The following is a 15210-nucleotide window of genomic DNA, read 5'->3' on the forward strand; positions in this document are numbered from 1 at the left end:
TTTCGGTTGGTATAAGTTCTTTTATAAAGTATTTTTCTAAACAGTTTAGTAATGGATCGAGAACATAGTATAAGTATAAGGAGTATAAATGGGAATTAAAGGAAAGTAATTGGAGGTAAAAAAATGGATAGATTAACATACATAGTATAAGAAATTGATCTCTGCGAAAAATTTGAAAAGAAAACTCGTCATTTTTACACCCCTTTCCCCTCCCTTGCCCTTCTTTTCCTTCACAATTATCTATCCAAACACATTATTGATGTTTTTATGAACAAGAATTAATTATAAGTAACATAATTAAGGTGAAGAAACAAAGTCTTAGTAGCAATAATAGAATATCACGTTACAAAATCAAGTTTTTACTAGCTTTGAGTTTATTTGATTCCTCTAGATTAATCGAACTCGAAAGTAAAGTGTGCTTATCAAAATAAAATTTTCATTAAAGGACATGTATTAGTTCGTGAGACCAATTATTGATCAAGCTAAGTCTAATATAAATGTGCATTTGGTAATTAACCTTGTAGCAAAAGTAAGTTGGGTTGTTAAAAATATAATACAATAAAGTCATAACCTTAATTAGATGAAAAAAAATGTTTGTTAAATCGTATGAACAATTATTTTATGAGTTTATTACTCAAAATTGAGAATGATATGTATTAAGTTGACAAACACTTTTTCCTCCAAAAATATTTAACACGAGTTTTTATTTATCTTGGGGTGGCAACTCCCACCAGCCACCCAAACTATAGCTCCACCACATTTATGAGTGTTTTAAAACCTTTTAATGGAGTTGTGGGATCAATTTTTAATTGAAGTTTTAACAATTCTAAAAACAGACATATATAGCACCTGTTCGTTTACTTTATTTTTGCTGATTTTGTAAGGTAAAGTGAAAAAGAGTTGTAGTTTGGATGAAATGGGCCAGGTGCAATTAGCATACTTTAAATTAGGGTTAGTTAATTGGATTAGTAGAGTGAGATAAAAAAATACTACCTCCGTTTTTTATTAGTTGACACGTTTTGACTTTATCAAAATTCACACAGTTTCGTTACGGTTTCAATATATCAACTTTTTATAATTTTTAATTATCGATAATTAAAGACATTAACGATTGAAGTCGTGCATTTATAAACGTGACTAAAGAAACGTGTCAACTAAAAAGAAACAGAAGAAGTTTGTAATTAGGGTTGAAGGCAGCGGCAGAGCCACCAACAAGTGATATGTGTATTTTGTACTTTGGCCCCTATAAGAAACTAATGAATAGCAAATATTCCAATGCTAGCTCAAAGCTTACTAATTTTGGGTGTTAATAATTGTCAGCAACTTTAGGAAGAAAACGATTAGCAGGAAAAATCATATATAGAATTTGCAACATAGGATAGGTGGATTTGATATATTCACTCATTATAGATATACATGTATGATATATCCATAAAAGTATATCATGTGCTCAACTTTGATTATAGTAGAAGTTGTATGACTATATATTAATAATGATCATACAATCATAGGATTATTAGCTTACAAAAAACTACGAGGACTTATTATTGATCATACAATCATACTGATAAAAACCATTTATATACTTCGTATATGATACCACAATATATAATACTGTACAAGTCCATACTAAATATAAGTACAATGCAAATCAATAATTCAATACAAAAACTAGAACCAATTCAAACAACCATTATTTTATTTATTTATTTATTTTTGGACAGAAAAACTACCATTATTAAAAACAAACCTAAAACAAGAACTAATCCAAGCATCCGTAAAAAGAGAATGAGGGATAGCTCGAGTGGTTAGAGGAGCTTCCCTCCCGATTCCAAGAGATCTTGGGATCGATTCTCATCCCCGCCCTTGTGGCTCTCCAAACACACACACACAAAAAAAAAAAAAAAAAAGCATCTGTAAAAAAACAAAAGCAAATTCATAATTTTCATCAAACGAAAAACTGATCTGATGAAGCATAGCATTGCATACCCATTCATAAAATGTTTTGAACATCGAACTGACCATTCGGTTCAAGTTGATCGCACAATGCAACATATGCATAACACAATACCCGATTTTTCGCCCCGGTTCGATGAATACCAACATGCTTGCAAAAATATTTCAATTGCTCCAAAGAACAACACCCTATTGTTTGACTTAGAAACAAAAACAACCAATTGATAGATCTCTTTTTCTCGGCTAAAACAGGCTTGCAACTTTCTTTTGCTCCACAATGTTGGCAGGTCGGGTAATTTTTCCAATGATTAGTCCATTGGACGGGTGCACGGTCGTGCCACTCGTCTTGTTTTTCTATTACAATATTGGAAACCTCTAGAAACTTTTCATTGAGGTCATATTCTACTTCAAAACTTGCATTACATTTTTTGCATTGCACTTCGCCTGGGATGGTTTTGATTTCGTTTTCTAACAAATATTGTAATGTATGAACTGTGACTCGACGGTCTCTTGCCCAACGGTACGGGGGTTCAATTATCTCACTCTTGACAACCCTTTGTTTTTCAGGTCGGGGTTGTTGAGGGTTAGAGTTACGACGAGCACGTTGTGTTCTCCTAGGAGGAGGAAGAGAAGGTTCTCCAACACCCTCGAGTTCAATAGACTGGTCCCGAATATTATGGTTGGATTGATCACTAGACTCCTCCGGGATAACAAGACCGGATTGATTAGATTCATTGTCCTCCTGATTAGAGGTCAGAGTAATGTTGGATGAATTGAGAGAGAGTGAAAGATCGAGGTTAGAATTCCTTTCGCGGTCTACATTGTGTAGAGGATGAGGAGGACATACATGTTGGTGTTTTGAAGGATGATCAAGAACAACTTGATCTTCTGTGCTCTTCCTTTTTCTTTCGGTATTTTGGTTATTTCCTTTCATGAATGTTTGTAACAAATACAAGTAGTATTTTTTGTGAAGGTAATACTTTTTTTTTACATGCAGATTGTGAAGAAAGACAGGAATGAATTCAATTAATGAATCCTAAAGGTATTTATAAGATACTCCGTATTATACTCTGTGAACCATCAGGACTCTTCGAAATTTGAGTTTTTTTTTATAGGGATTGTAAGTTGTAACCATATGAATATATGATATATATGAATCTTTTTAATAATTATCTTGTGAGAATAAATAAATAAATAGAAAAGATAATCATGTACTCCGTACTAATTATTATCTTTATCACGGTTTTGTTTAATGTTTATACAATTAAGCAACTTTTTAGCATTTTTGAAGATTTTTTTTAAGTCAAAATGTACGAGTGTTAATAAAAAATTTTAACAAGCAAGTGCTACTAAATTTAAAGAAAAAAAAAAATGAACGCTCTACTTAATAAATAAAGTTTCCTATTTCCGTCAAGAGGAGTGTTACGAGTATTAGTTTTCCACTTTTCCCCCTTGTGATTAAGCAAATCAAAAATGATATAATTGATATCTTAATCTATTTGTATGTTTCATTTATATACAATTACGGAGTAATATTAATTTAAACAATTATTTTCAAGTTATTTAAGATAATTTTAAGTCAAAATAATGTATTGCTGCATACAAGTGCTATAATATTATTGTATAATTAATTAAATAAAATTGAACATCCATAAAAACTGATAAGACTTTTATCAATATGCGGATTATCAATATAAGTCAAAATCATTGTTCTTTAAAAAAAGTCAAAATCACTGATTAATATTGGTAATCAAACAAAAACAAAACAGTAAAATTTATACAGAGTACGAGTATAATTTTAATCAATTTGTTGTAGACTTGTAGACTTGTAGTAAATAAAGCATGTAAGTTTATTATTCCGATTCTCTCTCTTTAAGACTCATTCAAATTAAAATTAATGAAGTTCAATTCTCTCTCTTTAAGACTCCTTCAAAATTAAAAGTTAATGAAGGTCAATTCCCTCTCGTTAAGACTTCTTCAAAATTCGAAATTAATGAAATTACTCAATTTCCTAAATTCATGCTAATACATTAGAGTCAAGCCAATAGTCAAATATGTAATGATAAGGTTAGGTTTTAGTCTTTATCTATTTACTACTATTTTAACTTGTTAGAATTTTAGTTATTCGTGATATTGTGACACATATGAATACATGATAACTGTGCCTGCTTTGATACTTGTATAAATTACGAGTATAAAGCAGTATTTAAGGCCTGTTCTCATTAACTGAACTCAGCTACACTGAGCTGAACTGAATTGAACTGAACTGAAATAAATATTTTATAAGAGAAAATTAGGAGCTAAACTGAACTGAGCTGACCTGAACTGAAGTGAACTGAATTTTAATGTAAGAGAACAGGACCTTACATTTATTTTTATGGGTTATTGTGCTATTTGACAAAAATTAAATATTAAGGTAAATGATTTTTTGGAAAAAAAAATTCTTGAACCTAATTAAATAGTAAATGACATTTCAATTTGTATGTTATGTCTTAGGTGTCTTCTAGGAAAAAAAAAATGGTTATGTCTTATGGAGTACTTTTTTTTTGTGTGGAGCATAAGAGTATTTGGAGCAAAAATCAAATATTAAGTTATAATTAATAATCTTTATATATATAAAACAATCTTTTAATTTCAAAAAAAAAAAAAGTTATAATCAATAAATTTCTAACCTATTCAAAATGTGTTAGGTTATTTACCTAAATGATCTCCTGAATTAATGAATGAATTGAATAGTATGTACTCCGTATATATTAATTTTTGCACAAAGTTTTTAAATTTCAATTGTAATCCAATTGTTGCGTGCTCAATTTATTGGGTGTCATTAGAATTAGGATCTTGCTAACGAACGCCCCCGGGGCGTGGGATAAGCATTTAAAATCTTACCTAAAGTGACATTAATTTGGGAAAGCATGACAAAATCACGCGTCGATCGGTAATTTTAGTTTGATCTTTTTGCTTTTAACAAGCTTATCCAATGCCCCGGGACGTTCGTTAGCATTTGCCTTAGAATTAATGTAACCATAATTCACTTGACAGAGCTTTGCAATTCTGGAGGAAATTTTTTCTCTTTTTCTTTCTTTTAATTATGTATCTTGGTCTCATGTTAAAAGGGATGGCAATACGCGCGGTTGCCCATCACCTAGCCAAGTTAATTCCGTTTGAAGGCGAAAATGTTTGGGTCAATCATTTTCCTTGTGAGATTGCCTCATATGTTTTGATTGACACTTTAGTATTAATATAATTTGGCTCCGATGTTTTCTCAAAAAAAAAAAAAAAAAAAAAAAAAAAAAAAAATTTGTTTATTGGAATTGGGAATAAGATTTGGTTTATAAGTCTTATAACTAGGAGCAAAGTTATTGAGGCAAGTGAATACACAACACAAGAAGGTAGTTAAGTATTTTAAATCTTTTAACCTTTTTTACATAGGAGTTTAGGACCAATTAAAATAAATAAATCTTGAGCCGTGGAGGCGCGGCCCGACCAACCCTAGGTGGCTTCACCCCTACTCCGCACGACAACACGGTTCGGCCGCGATGTGAGGCTGCCAGCCACCAGGCAGTGGCGCGGCAGGCCGGCAGTAATTGGATCATCGGTGTCAATATGATGCAGGGGCCTTCAGATTATATAGCTCCTCTACCCAACGTCACAACTCACAATATCACACTCCCAAGTCCCAAGTCCCAAGTCCCACAAAGCCATAAAATGATAAATTAAATGAACATTAACAGGCAATAACAGCAGTGTATATCACAACTTTAATTTAATTACTACTGATAGATCGAGAATATAAAAAAGAAATTAAATAATTTCTTTCTAATTTTCTATGTATAGGAAGTGTATTTTTTTTTTTGTTTTTTAATTTTTTTTTTTTTATAGTGTTTAGAGAGCCACAGCCCACGGGGGCTGGGTGAGAATTGATCCCATGATCTCTCGGAAGGAAAGCTCTAACCAAATGAGCTTTTTAAATCAATAACAAAACATTCAATTCATCAACTGATATTACACAGATTTCTATACTAATCAATTGGAAACGTACTATAAATTCCCCAACAATTATTATTACTCCGTTAATAGAATAGCATACAAGCTAATCAAATTTTTACATACTTGAAACACTTCCTCTTAAACCCTCAAAATTAGATATTATTGGCACCCAAACAAGATTATCAGCAGGAAAGAAATGGCAAATTGGCGATGAACCAGGCTTGATTCCTAGAACTCGAAACGAGAAGTGGTTAGGACTCCATTGGGATGTATCCATATGACAAACAGCAACAGCTTGTACAATATTATCACTTCCCTTTTCTTCACCTTTCAATGAAACTTGAAACACTTTGCTTTCGCTTTCTTGGTGGTGGCAATAGTACACAATATATGGGAAAGGCATGGTGTGACAAGCAACTGTTTTCGGAGCTTGTATTTCTATAGGTTCATCTACTATGGTATAATTTTGTAAAATACTACCAGATTTCGCAAAGTTTTGGGTGGTCAAGGCCTTAAATTTTGTTGTTGGTCCGAAAATCTTATGCACAAAATCAAGCATAGACTCTAAGGAAGTTGCACAAAATTTAGTCTCTCCTAGGATAGGTTTTACTATGATGCATTGTCTTAGAGTATCTTCCATGGCTTTAGCTTGAGACGAAGCTTGAGAAAAGCCGAAAAGTTTAAGAAGATAAGGGAGTTTAGATGGCGAGAAAGGTATTAACTCGGCTTCTTCCCTAGGAAGAAAATGAGGAGAACTCGAAGAAGGGTTTCGGCCTCTAAAGAAGATAGGTATTATATTTCCTAGTTTAAGGTCTTTAGGGGTGAAAAATACTTGCACTGAATGATCCATGTGTGGTGTTGTTGAATGGCCTTGATGATGATGATGATGTTCATGGCTTCCTTCCTCGTTTCGATTGCTCGCAACAACGTTTTCTTCAATTGCAGCATAACAAGTCTGCCAAAGAAATTAAAATCAAGTTAATTCATAGTATAGGTTAAGTTGAAGACAAATTATATGTAGTAGAGGGTAATTAAGAAGATGATTAACCATTAGTAGAAGAAAATGTAGAGCCAAACTCCACCAAGTAAATTCAGAATAATGCATCTTAGCTTGAAAAATGTGTTGGTGTGAATGTGTGATGACTGATGAGAGCAGTATAAGGCTAAATTATTACAGTAGTTTGGATGTAATGCAATAATGCATGATGAAGCTAGTATAATACATTACATATTATTTAATTTGAATGACATTAGACAATATTACTCGACCCCACATGTGACCACATCAATCTTTCAAAAAATATTTTCGTTTCATAATAGGTGCAAAATTTCGACCTTTTATTTGCACTATTTAGAGTCAATAATTTTGCGGGCAAACTTGCAATTGTGGCTTTACCCCAAGAATTCATCAACATATATGGTTTATAATTGTATTTTGTCCTTTGTCAAGATCACGGAAAGATTTCCTCCAAAAGTTAAAGAGCCTTTTAACCAAGTGCATGCTCTAGGACTAGGAGTCTAGGTATGTGGTTAAAAGGCTCTTTAACTTTTTGGAGGAAATCTTTTAACCAAGTGCTCTAGGTATGTGTTTTCAAAAAAAAAAAAAAAAAAAAGTGCTCTAGGTATGTAATCTCTTAATAACATTAATTAATGAACATAGTTCAATACAATCGGAGGTCACTAAGCTAGTCACGAGTATGGTCAGGCGTTTTGAAAACCTTAACCTAGACAGCTAGACTAGACATAGGCACATAGCTTAAAAATTTTAATTTGGAGTGGTAATTGACATAGATCCTTTACCTAGACATAAAATTGAATTTCAATATAGAAGAATAAATCTTGTTTGATTTACATTGTTATCTTAATGCCTAAAGGTAGAGGTAAATACTGATAACTCTCGGATAGAGTATTAGAACGGAAAGATCGATCCATTTGATAATGAACTATTGGTTCTAAGCCATCTATGGCGATTAATCAACAATTCACGCACAGTATACTTTTCTTGCGTATTCTTGATAAACCAGCATTACACCATTGTGACAAATTATAAGAGGTTTAATTAAATAGACATGAGATTTTCTAATATTGATGACACGCAATAAGACATACAAGGTTGCTCATCTATAAGATTATTATTTCTATAACAAATGCTGTATAATGAGAACTTATTCAAAATTAATTAAATTCAATTGATGAATCCTATAAATTTCCCTTTAATTAGGTTCATCATCATTATGCCTCTATTTACTCCTTTTTTTTATAGGATTTTTCTTTAAAATTTGACCGGCCAGGAAAGTTGTTGATAGACTACGTATATTACTTTAACGTTTGCTTATTAGCATATATATGCACACGTTAAACAAACGGATCGAATATACAATATATATACATAAACCATTAAAGAGGATCCAAAGAATCTACTATATTAAAAGTGGTAGTAGGTTACATATGATCAAGACAATCAACATTTTAGGTAACTTAATTACAGAATTGCATATGTGAAAGATTTGTCATTAGCTGGAGTATTATTATTGATGTTTTGTTTTTTCTTGAAAGGAGTGAATTTGATTTATAAAGATTGGTCACCCCATGCAGAAATAATATAGAGTTATATAATTGGCATTTTGTTTTTGTATAAGAAAACTTCAAAACTCTGTGCATCATTCACTGGCTATTCGATTAAAAAGAATTTAATTTTTATTAAAAATAAGTGCAAAAAGCATAGGTCCATGGAAATCAGGTACTCCACTTGCATTGATAATTTCACTCCGTATATTTTATGGTCCTACCAAAAATTAATCATGAGATAATTATGTATTATAAAATTACTAATTATACAATTCTTGTACTTTATATTATTATTAATCGATTTTGGCATGAATCATGTGAATTCTCCTAATATTTGTTGTTATTACATTATGTAATTAATTTCCATTAATTTATGTTTGTCATTTGATCGCCCTAACGTTGTTTAAATAGGGGGAAAGGGAATAACACTTTTATTCCACGCAGCAAACCATCAACATTCAACAGTATCTCATCCTAAGATTAGTTTCTGTCAAAAAAATAAAAATAAAAAGAAAATAAATTTAAAAGATCAGAGATTTGCAAATATGGAATCTTACATCAAAATCCTCTTCATTGTTCTTCTTTCTCTTAACTTGGTAATATGCTATATTGCTATATTGCCTCTCATTATTGCATAATAATTATTCTATCTTGTTAATCATCATACTATTTCTTATGAATCTGTGCCCGTACGAGTAATTAAATACAAAAACATGTTTTATGCATGTATTTATATAAGCTAATCTACGTAGTAGCATAGTATGATAAAAGAGAGTGCTTAAAAAAATATTATGGAGCACATATTCATGATCACATATTATCGTGAGAAATTCCAAGTTTCTCAATTAACTTAACAATTAGCGGTTTTACCTTTAGCTTAAACCACTACATAAATAGCGCATTACCCTAAACCGTTACTTGAAGTGGTTATTTAGGGGTGAAACCTTTTACTATAATATTACACTTATTATAACTCTTTGAAAAACAAACTTTTTTTTTCTCATATTGAGTAACTAGGGCAACCTCTGTTACTATCATTTATAAAATTTTAAAGGAAATGGTTTATAATTTTAAAACTTTCAGTGTACAACCTATTACACATTGATAATATATTACAATTTAGGGAGTGATTTTTTTTTAATTCTTTAATTACAAGCTTAGTTTAGTACTTACAGAGTGATGCATGGTTTAATTTGAATTCCATCTACCTAATTTTAACTTAGTGTGCAAAATCAAAGGGTGTTTTTAAGATGTACCCTACACTTATTCATGCATGTACATGTAGTTTATATATTTACCTATGTGAAGTGCTTCATTCATTTTTTACTAAAGGGTTTGTATTCAATTGTATCATTCCTTAACATTGTCGTCGTCTATACCATTTTTTAAAAAGTCCACAAGCTTTTATCTGTGAAAATGATGAACAACAAATGGCCGAATGTCATTGCTATACAATAATCTTTGTTTATTCTAATAACAACCTTAATTTTTTACTATTAGGTCATGTTTTGTTCACCTTATTTCCACTTATTTCAAGGTTGATAAGTTCAGATAAGTGTTAATAAGTTTAGATAAATTCAGATAAGATAAGTTCAGGAAAAATAAGTTCCGATAAGTTATGATAAGAGTTAACCGGGCTACCCAAGTTTAATTTATAACTAAATAAAAACTAATAAGGGTTAATAAGTTTAGATAAGTAAAAATCGAGTTACCCTTTAAATTGTCCATTATATTATTCAAATTACTCTAGTTTCACTCAAACATATGGAGTACGAGTATTATTATTAATGTCAATTTATAAATGTACAGCTCGCGAGCCCAAGTGATGGGAGGAAAGACCCGAAAACATATTGCGGAGACATGATGAAGGATCAACCGATGCCTGAAGCTCTAGAAGATTTCATAAATCAAAGATCTTATGAAAAGAGAGAAACAATCAAAGAATTCATCAAAGACTTTGATCCAATTCCTAATATTTCAGTTTACCATGATGATAATGTGAATTCCAAAGAATTGAAATCAAAGAAGGCAGATTGCAAGGAAGAACATCATGATAAACTAGCATCAAAGAAATTTGACGACGAATTTGAACCAATCCCTAATATTTCTGCTTACAATGACTAATTAGACAAAAGAAAAAAGAAAATGCATTGGATTATATATATGTATTATTTCAGGTTTGTAACACTTGCTTGTGTATTTTCCTTATGTTTGTGTGCCATCCTAAAAGAGGTCTCGTTATGTACGTGACCTAAAGGTTTTACTCGGTTTATAATAATTTGCGCAATTCAGATTTTATTTTCACATTTTCTTTTTGTGAGAATACTCGTGTAATAGTTATATGTGTATTCAAGGGAGTGTTGAAATAAATATATGAGTGCAATTTTCTGATGTATCGTTAATATATAAATCTTTTAATATATGTGTCCTGAGATCATCTGTTCATCTCTATAAATGAACTATATAACGAGGGAGAACTATATATGAAGATTAAAGAAAAAGTTATCATTTTGTATGAATAGTTTTATGAGTCTATGACCAAAGAGAAACTTTTTTTTTTTTTTTTTTTAACGGGTTAAGAGAACTTTAATCACCCAAAATTATCCACAAACTCTAATGTAATAATGAACTTTAAAAACTTTATTTAATAAATGAACTTCAATGTATGATCGCACAAACTTTAATGTAATCCTTAACGTTTGAAGAAATTATCAGTTGGGTGTGGCCCAAATTTTAGCCTATTATCCGGTGGAACATCTGTTCATGTTCAACAAAGTATAATATTCCGAATACATGTAGCATGGTTGGTATTGTTGAGACTGGAAGTTACTAGAATTATAGGCTCGTGATTATTTTAGAATATTATGAATACAATAATAATAATGGAGGAATTTTTAGAATCTTCTGGTCATTTCTTCCATGTTCCATCTACAGCTATAAATATAAGTCGGGCATTCTTAAATCAAATTAACAATTTGGTCCTCTCCACTCAACGAACTTATCTAGTTTGTTAAACTTGATTAGACATGGTTATCCCGGATTTTCATGATGCTGTATATAGAAAATGAATAAATTCAAATAAGCATTAACATCTCGAAATAAGATAAGGTTCGAAAAATTAATTAAATCCATACCATAGGTATAAAAAATAAGGATTATTCACGTTTAATTTACAAGTTAAAATAAGTTAATTTAAGGTGAGATGATATAAATTGAGATAAAATCATAATATAAGTTCAAATAACCGATAAGTTAAGATACTGCGTAATTAAAAATTCAGCTACAAAAATAGTATACTTATACGTATGAAAAGATTTTATTTGTTAATTGTCACTGGTTTATTATTGACATTTTGTTTTTGCCACTAAATTTGATTTTAAAAGATTGCTCACAGGTCACACCATGCATAAATGATGTAGCAAATGCACAGTACACCTTATTATTGTCTTTTTAGAAAAGGAGAAGATGTGTGCATTATTTATTTGCTATTGTATAAAAAAAAAATTAATAATAATAATTTTTATAATAACATTGGTAAAATAGGAGCAAGTATATTTGGAAAATAGGTAATCCACTTGATAATTTTTATATTCATGGTCTGCCACTAAAAATATTTACCAAATAAGATTTTTATTTTTTTTTATTATTATGTAACAACTACTCTGCTTTTATGTTTCAAATTCTCATACATTATTTTATTAATATATCCTGGCATGAATAATGTGAATAATTCTACTACTATCTGTTCTTACATCAAATAATTGATTTATTGATTGTCGTTTGCTTGCCCTAAAATTCTATAAATAGGATAAAAGAAAATAACATTTTAATTCCACACAACAATTCAATAATACTTCATATATATCATACTAAAAGATTACTACTAGTAGTGATTTGCAGATAGATATGGAATCTTACATCAAAATCCTCTACATTGCTCTTCTTTCGCTTATCTTGGTAAGCACTACACAACTATTATTAATTTTTTTTTCTTAATAGACCTAACAATTAAATTAAGAAGGCTTGAAATATAGAATATACGATCTCCAGTACATAGAATCGACTAATTAATAAAGTATGGAATGTAGTGTATATAGTTAAAATAAATTTTTTTCCCTAGTTTTATATTATCTTTTGCTTTCTCATAATCACATTGTTAATGCATAGTATAACATTACGAGTTTTAGTAACACTACACTTAATTATACTTCCTCCATTTCATATCATATTAGTATATTACACATTTTATTTAGGCATATTTGTCAATGCATACTTTTTAATCCAAATATTCTTCATCATATATTAGCAGTTAATATATTTTTGATATTTGAACAATACATAAAAGAAATGCTAATAATAACCAAATACTAGGTAGACTCGAATTTTATTTTATTATATTATTTTTTTTTTTTTTTTTTTGCTACGACTATGTTTTACAAGTTATTGTTATACTCCATGTGCTTCGTGTTAATATGGGAGAATATTTTAAATTATTTTCAATTTATAAGAAAGAAAATGTCAAATTGGGTCTTATTGTAAGATGCACCCTAATTAAGCTTATTCATGCACTTTTTATATTGCTACATAAACACGTACTTGTTTATTAGTGTGTACGAGGTTATTCGAACACGTTATTCAAGTTAATTGCCTTTAAATTTGTTCCTTCAAATTATTTTGATCTAGTCCTAATTAAAATGTACTTAGTACGAAGGGTTTGTTCTCATTTACTAAGCTCAGCTGAACTGAACTAAACTAAATTAAATTGAACTGAATTGTTTATAAGAGAAAGAAATTAAAAACGGAGTAAACTGAAATGAAATGAAGTAGTGAATTGAAGAGAACATGCCCAAAGTATGTATTAATAATGTCAATTTACAAATGTACAGCTCACGAGCTCGAGTGAAGGGAGAAAAGACCCGCAAACATATTGGGGAGACATGATGAAGGGGCAGCCGATGCCTGAAGCTCTCAAAGACTTTATAAATCAGAGGTCTTACGAAGGTCATGAAAAGAAAGACACGATAATTACAGGTTTTATCAAAGACTTCGATCCAATTCCTAATATCTCAGCTTACCATGATGATAATGCGATGAATTCAAAGGAAATGAAATCACAAAAGGCAGATTGCAACGACTTAGTGCACCATGATAAACTAGCGTCCAAGAAGTTATTCGATGATGAATTTGAACCAATCCCAAATGTTTCTGCTTACAATGAATAATTAGAATAATATATTTAATGCATTGTTATGCATTGATGATGGATTAATTATATGTCATGTATTTCAGGTTTGTAACACTTGCTTGTTACAGAGTATGTATTTTTCTATATGTTTGTACTGTTTCCCATCCTAAAAGAGATCTCGATCTCTTACCTAATTAAAGTTTTATTTGATAATTCGCGTAATTTTGATTTATTTTTCTCATTTTTCTTTTTGAGAGTACATTCTCTACTCTCTAGGATCTTTTATTAAAATGACTACTTTTACAAAACTATTTACCAAAACGGCTACTTATTAATACTAATTCCAAAATTAACTAACTTATTAACTTAGAAGGAAATTATTTATTTCTTATTTTCCTTTGAACTAATTTGGTTAACTTTATGGGTTTTTTTAAAGAAATTTTTTTTTTGGGGGGAGGGGGGGTTCTAATGCCATAGTTTAAGATATCCAATGATGAGAGGGTAGCTAGGTTGTTTTTCGTAGGGTGTGCTTTTATTTTCTGTTTTGTTTGTTTTCTTATCTTTGTTTTAATTTTTGTTAGTGTGTTTTTCTTTTGTTAGGGGTTCTCCCCTGTTTTGCACCAAAAAAAAAATATATCCCATTAATTTGAAAAATAATATTCAACATAATATATTTGCAACAATTCTCTGGAGACTCTACTTTGTTCATAGGTGCAAGCAGCATTTAAAAAAAAAAATTAGGCAAAAAAAAAAAAAAAAAAAACTGAGAACATATTCATTGTCTACCATTATATATCACATAACTATGTGTAAATTTGATTTATTATACACATTAAACTCAAAAATATTCTAATTAGCTGACATTAACAGAGAGTATACAATTAATAGGCATGAAAAAGATGAACAATACTTTAAAACCCTTATCGTTGTATAAATTTGCGGTAGTATTGATAGAACAATACTACTTAAAATTTGAAATTTAAATGATACGATCTGTCAATTTAGACGAAAAAAATTAGTATATTTGTACTCTGTATATCGTTAAATTTTACAACTTACAAAAAAATCCTAAAACAAAATTAAAATAAAACCAAAAAACAAAATTTAAAAAAAAATTATAATAAAATAAAGTGAACCCTGAACAAAGGTGGTTCAAAGGAACAAGAAATAGCTAATTTATTTCCAAGTCAATAATTTAGCTAGTTTTGGAATTAAAATTCATAATTAGCCATTTTGGTAAATACTTTTGTCAAATTAGCCGTTTTGATTAAAAATCCACTTCTCTATATGTATAAGGTAATAGAGAATAGAATCACTCTTAAACTTAAAATATAAGTTAAACTGTTTAGTTGAGTTGATTTATAAAATTATTATCTTTACAAGGGCGTTTGATTCACAAATTGATATAGCTAGGTTTTGGATCAAGAATGAAATTAGGGTGGTAAGGGGTTAGAATTTGATTCTTAATACTTTTTGTTTGGTTTTTGTTCAGAAATGATTTTTTTTTTCTTTTT

At 30.1% G+C, this 15210-nt stretch overlaps 3 protein-coding genes across 3 annotated transcripts; 2 read left to right on the top strand and 1 right to left on the bottom strand.

The window, feature by feature from the left end:
• Positions 1-5917: 5917 nt before the first annotated feature.
• Positions 5918-7229, bottom strand: LOC145588120 (BURP domain-containing protein BNM2A-like). The gene is made up of 2 exons (XM_081644768.1): positions 6992-7229; positions 5918-6898 (listed from the first exon to the last, which is right to left on the bottom strand). Exons 1-2 carry the CDS (start codon positions 7046-7048, stop codon positions 6059-6061), a joined length of 897 nt encoding a protein of 298 aa, XP_081500894.1. The 5' UTR covers positions 7049-7229; the 3' UTR covers positions 5918-6058.
• Positions 7230-8962: 1733 nt separating this feature from the next.
• Positions 8963-10815, top strand: LOC145588121 (uncharacterized). The gene is made up of 2 exons (XM_081644769.1): positions 8963-9107; positions 10321-10815. The coding sequence occupies exons 1-2, from the start codon at positions 9057-9059 to the stop codon at positions 10633-10635; spliced, it is 366 nt and encodes a 121-aa protein (XP_081500895.1). The 5' UTR covers positions 8963-9056; the 3' UTR covers positions 10636-10815.
• A 1513-nt stretch (positions 10816-12328) lies between these two features.
• LOC145588123 (organ-specific protein P4-like) lies at positions 12329-13810 on the top strand. Its single transcript, XM_081644770.1, has 2 exons — positions 12329-12468; positions 13398-13810. Exons 1-2 carry the CDS (start codon positions 12418-12420, stop codon positions 13731-13733), a joined length of 387 nt encoding a protein of 128 aa, XP_081500896.1. The 5' UTR covers positions 12329-12417; the 3' UTR covers positions 13734-13810.
• The last annotated feature ends 1400 nt before the right edge of the window (positions 13811-15210 follow it).

The sequence above is a fragment of the Chenopodium album genome, chromosome 17, assembly GCF_948465745.1.
Source record: "Chenopodium album chromosome 17, dcCheAlbu1.1, whole genome shotgun sequence".
Taxonomy (NCBI): domain Eukaryota; kingdom Viridiplantae; phylum Streptophyta; class Magnoliopsida; order Caryophyllales; family Amaranthaceae; genus Chenopodium; species Chenopodium album.

Bases quoted from the DNA above. Each gene is read 5' to 3' on its own strand.
- LOC145588120 (XM_081644768.1), bottom strand. From the start codon at position 7,048: ATGCATTATTCTGAATTTACTTGGTGGAGTTTGGCTCTACATTTTCTT. The intron at 6,899-6,991 runs GTTAATCATCTT...TTTCTTTGGCAG, and splicing joins TACATTTTCTTCTACTAATG to ACTTGTTATGCTGCAATTGA.
- LOC145588121 (XM_081644769.1), top strand. From the start codon at position 9,057: ATGGAATCTTACATCAAAATCCTCTTCATTGTTCTTCTTTCTCTTAAC. The intron at 9,108-10,320 runs GTAATATGCTAT...ATAAATGTACAG, and splicing joins TTCTTCTTTCTCTTAACTTG to CTCGCGAGCCCAAGTGATGG.
- LOC145588123 (XM_081644770.1), top strand. From the start codon at position 12,418: ATGGAATCTTACATCAAAATCCTCTACATTGCTCTTCTTTCGCTTATC. The intron at 12,469-13,397 runs GTAAGCACTACA...ACAAATGTACAG, and splicing joins CTCTTCTTTCGCTTATCTTG to CTCACGAGCTCGAGTGAAGG.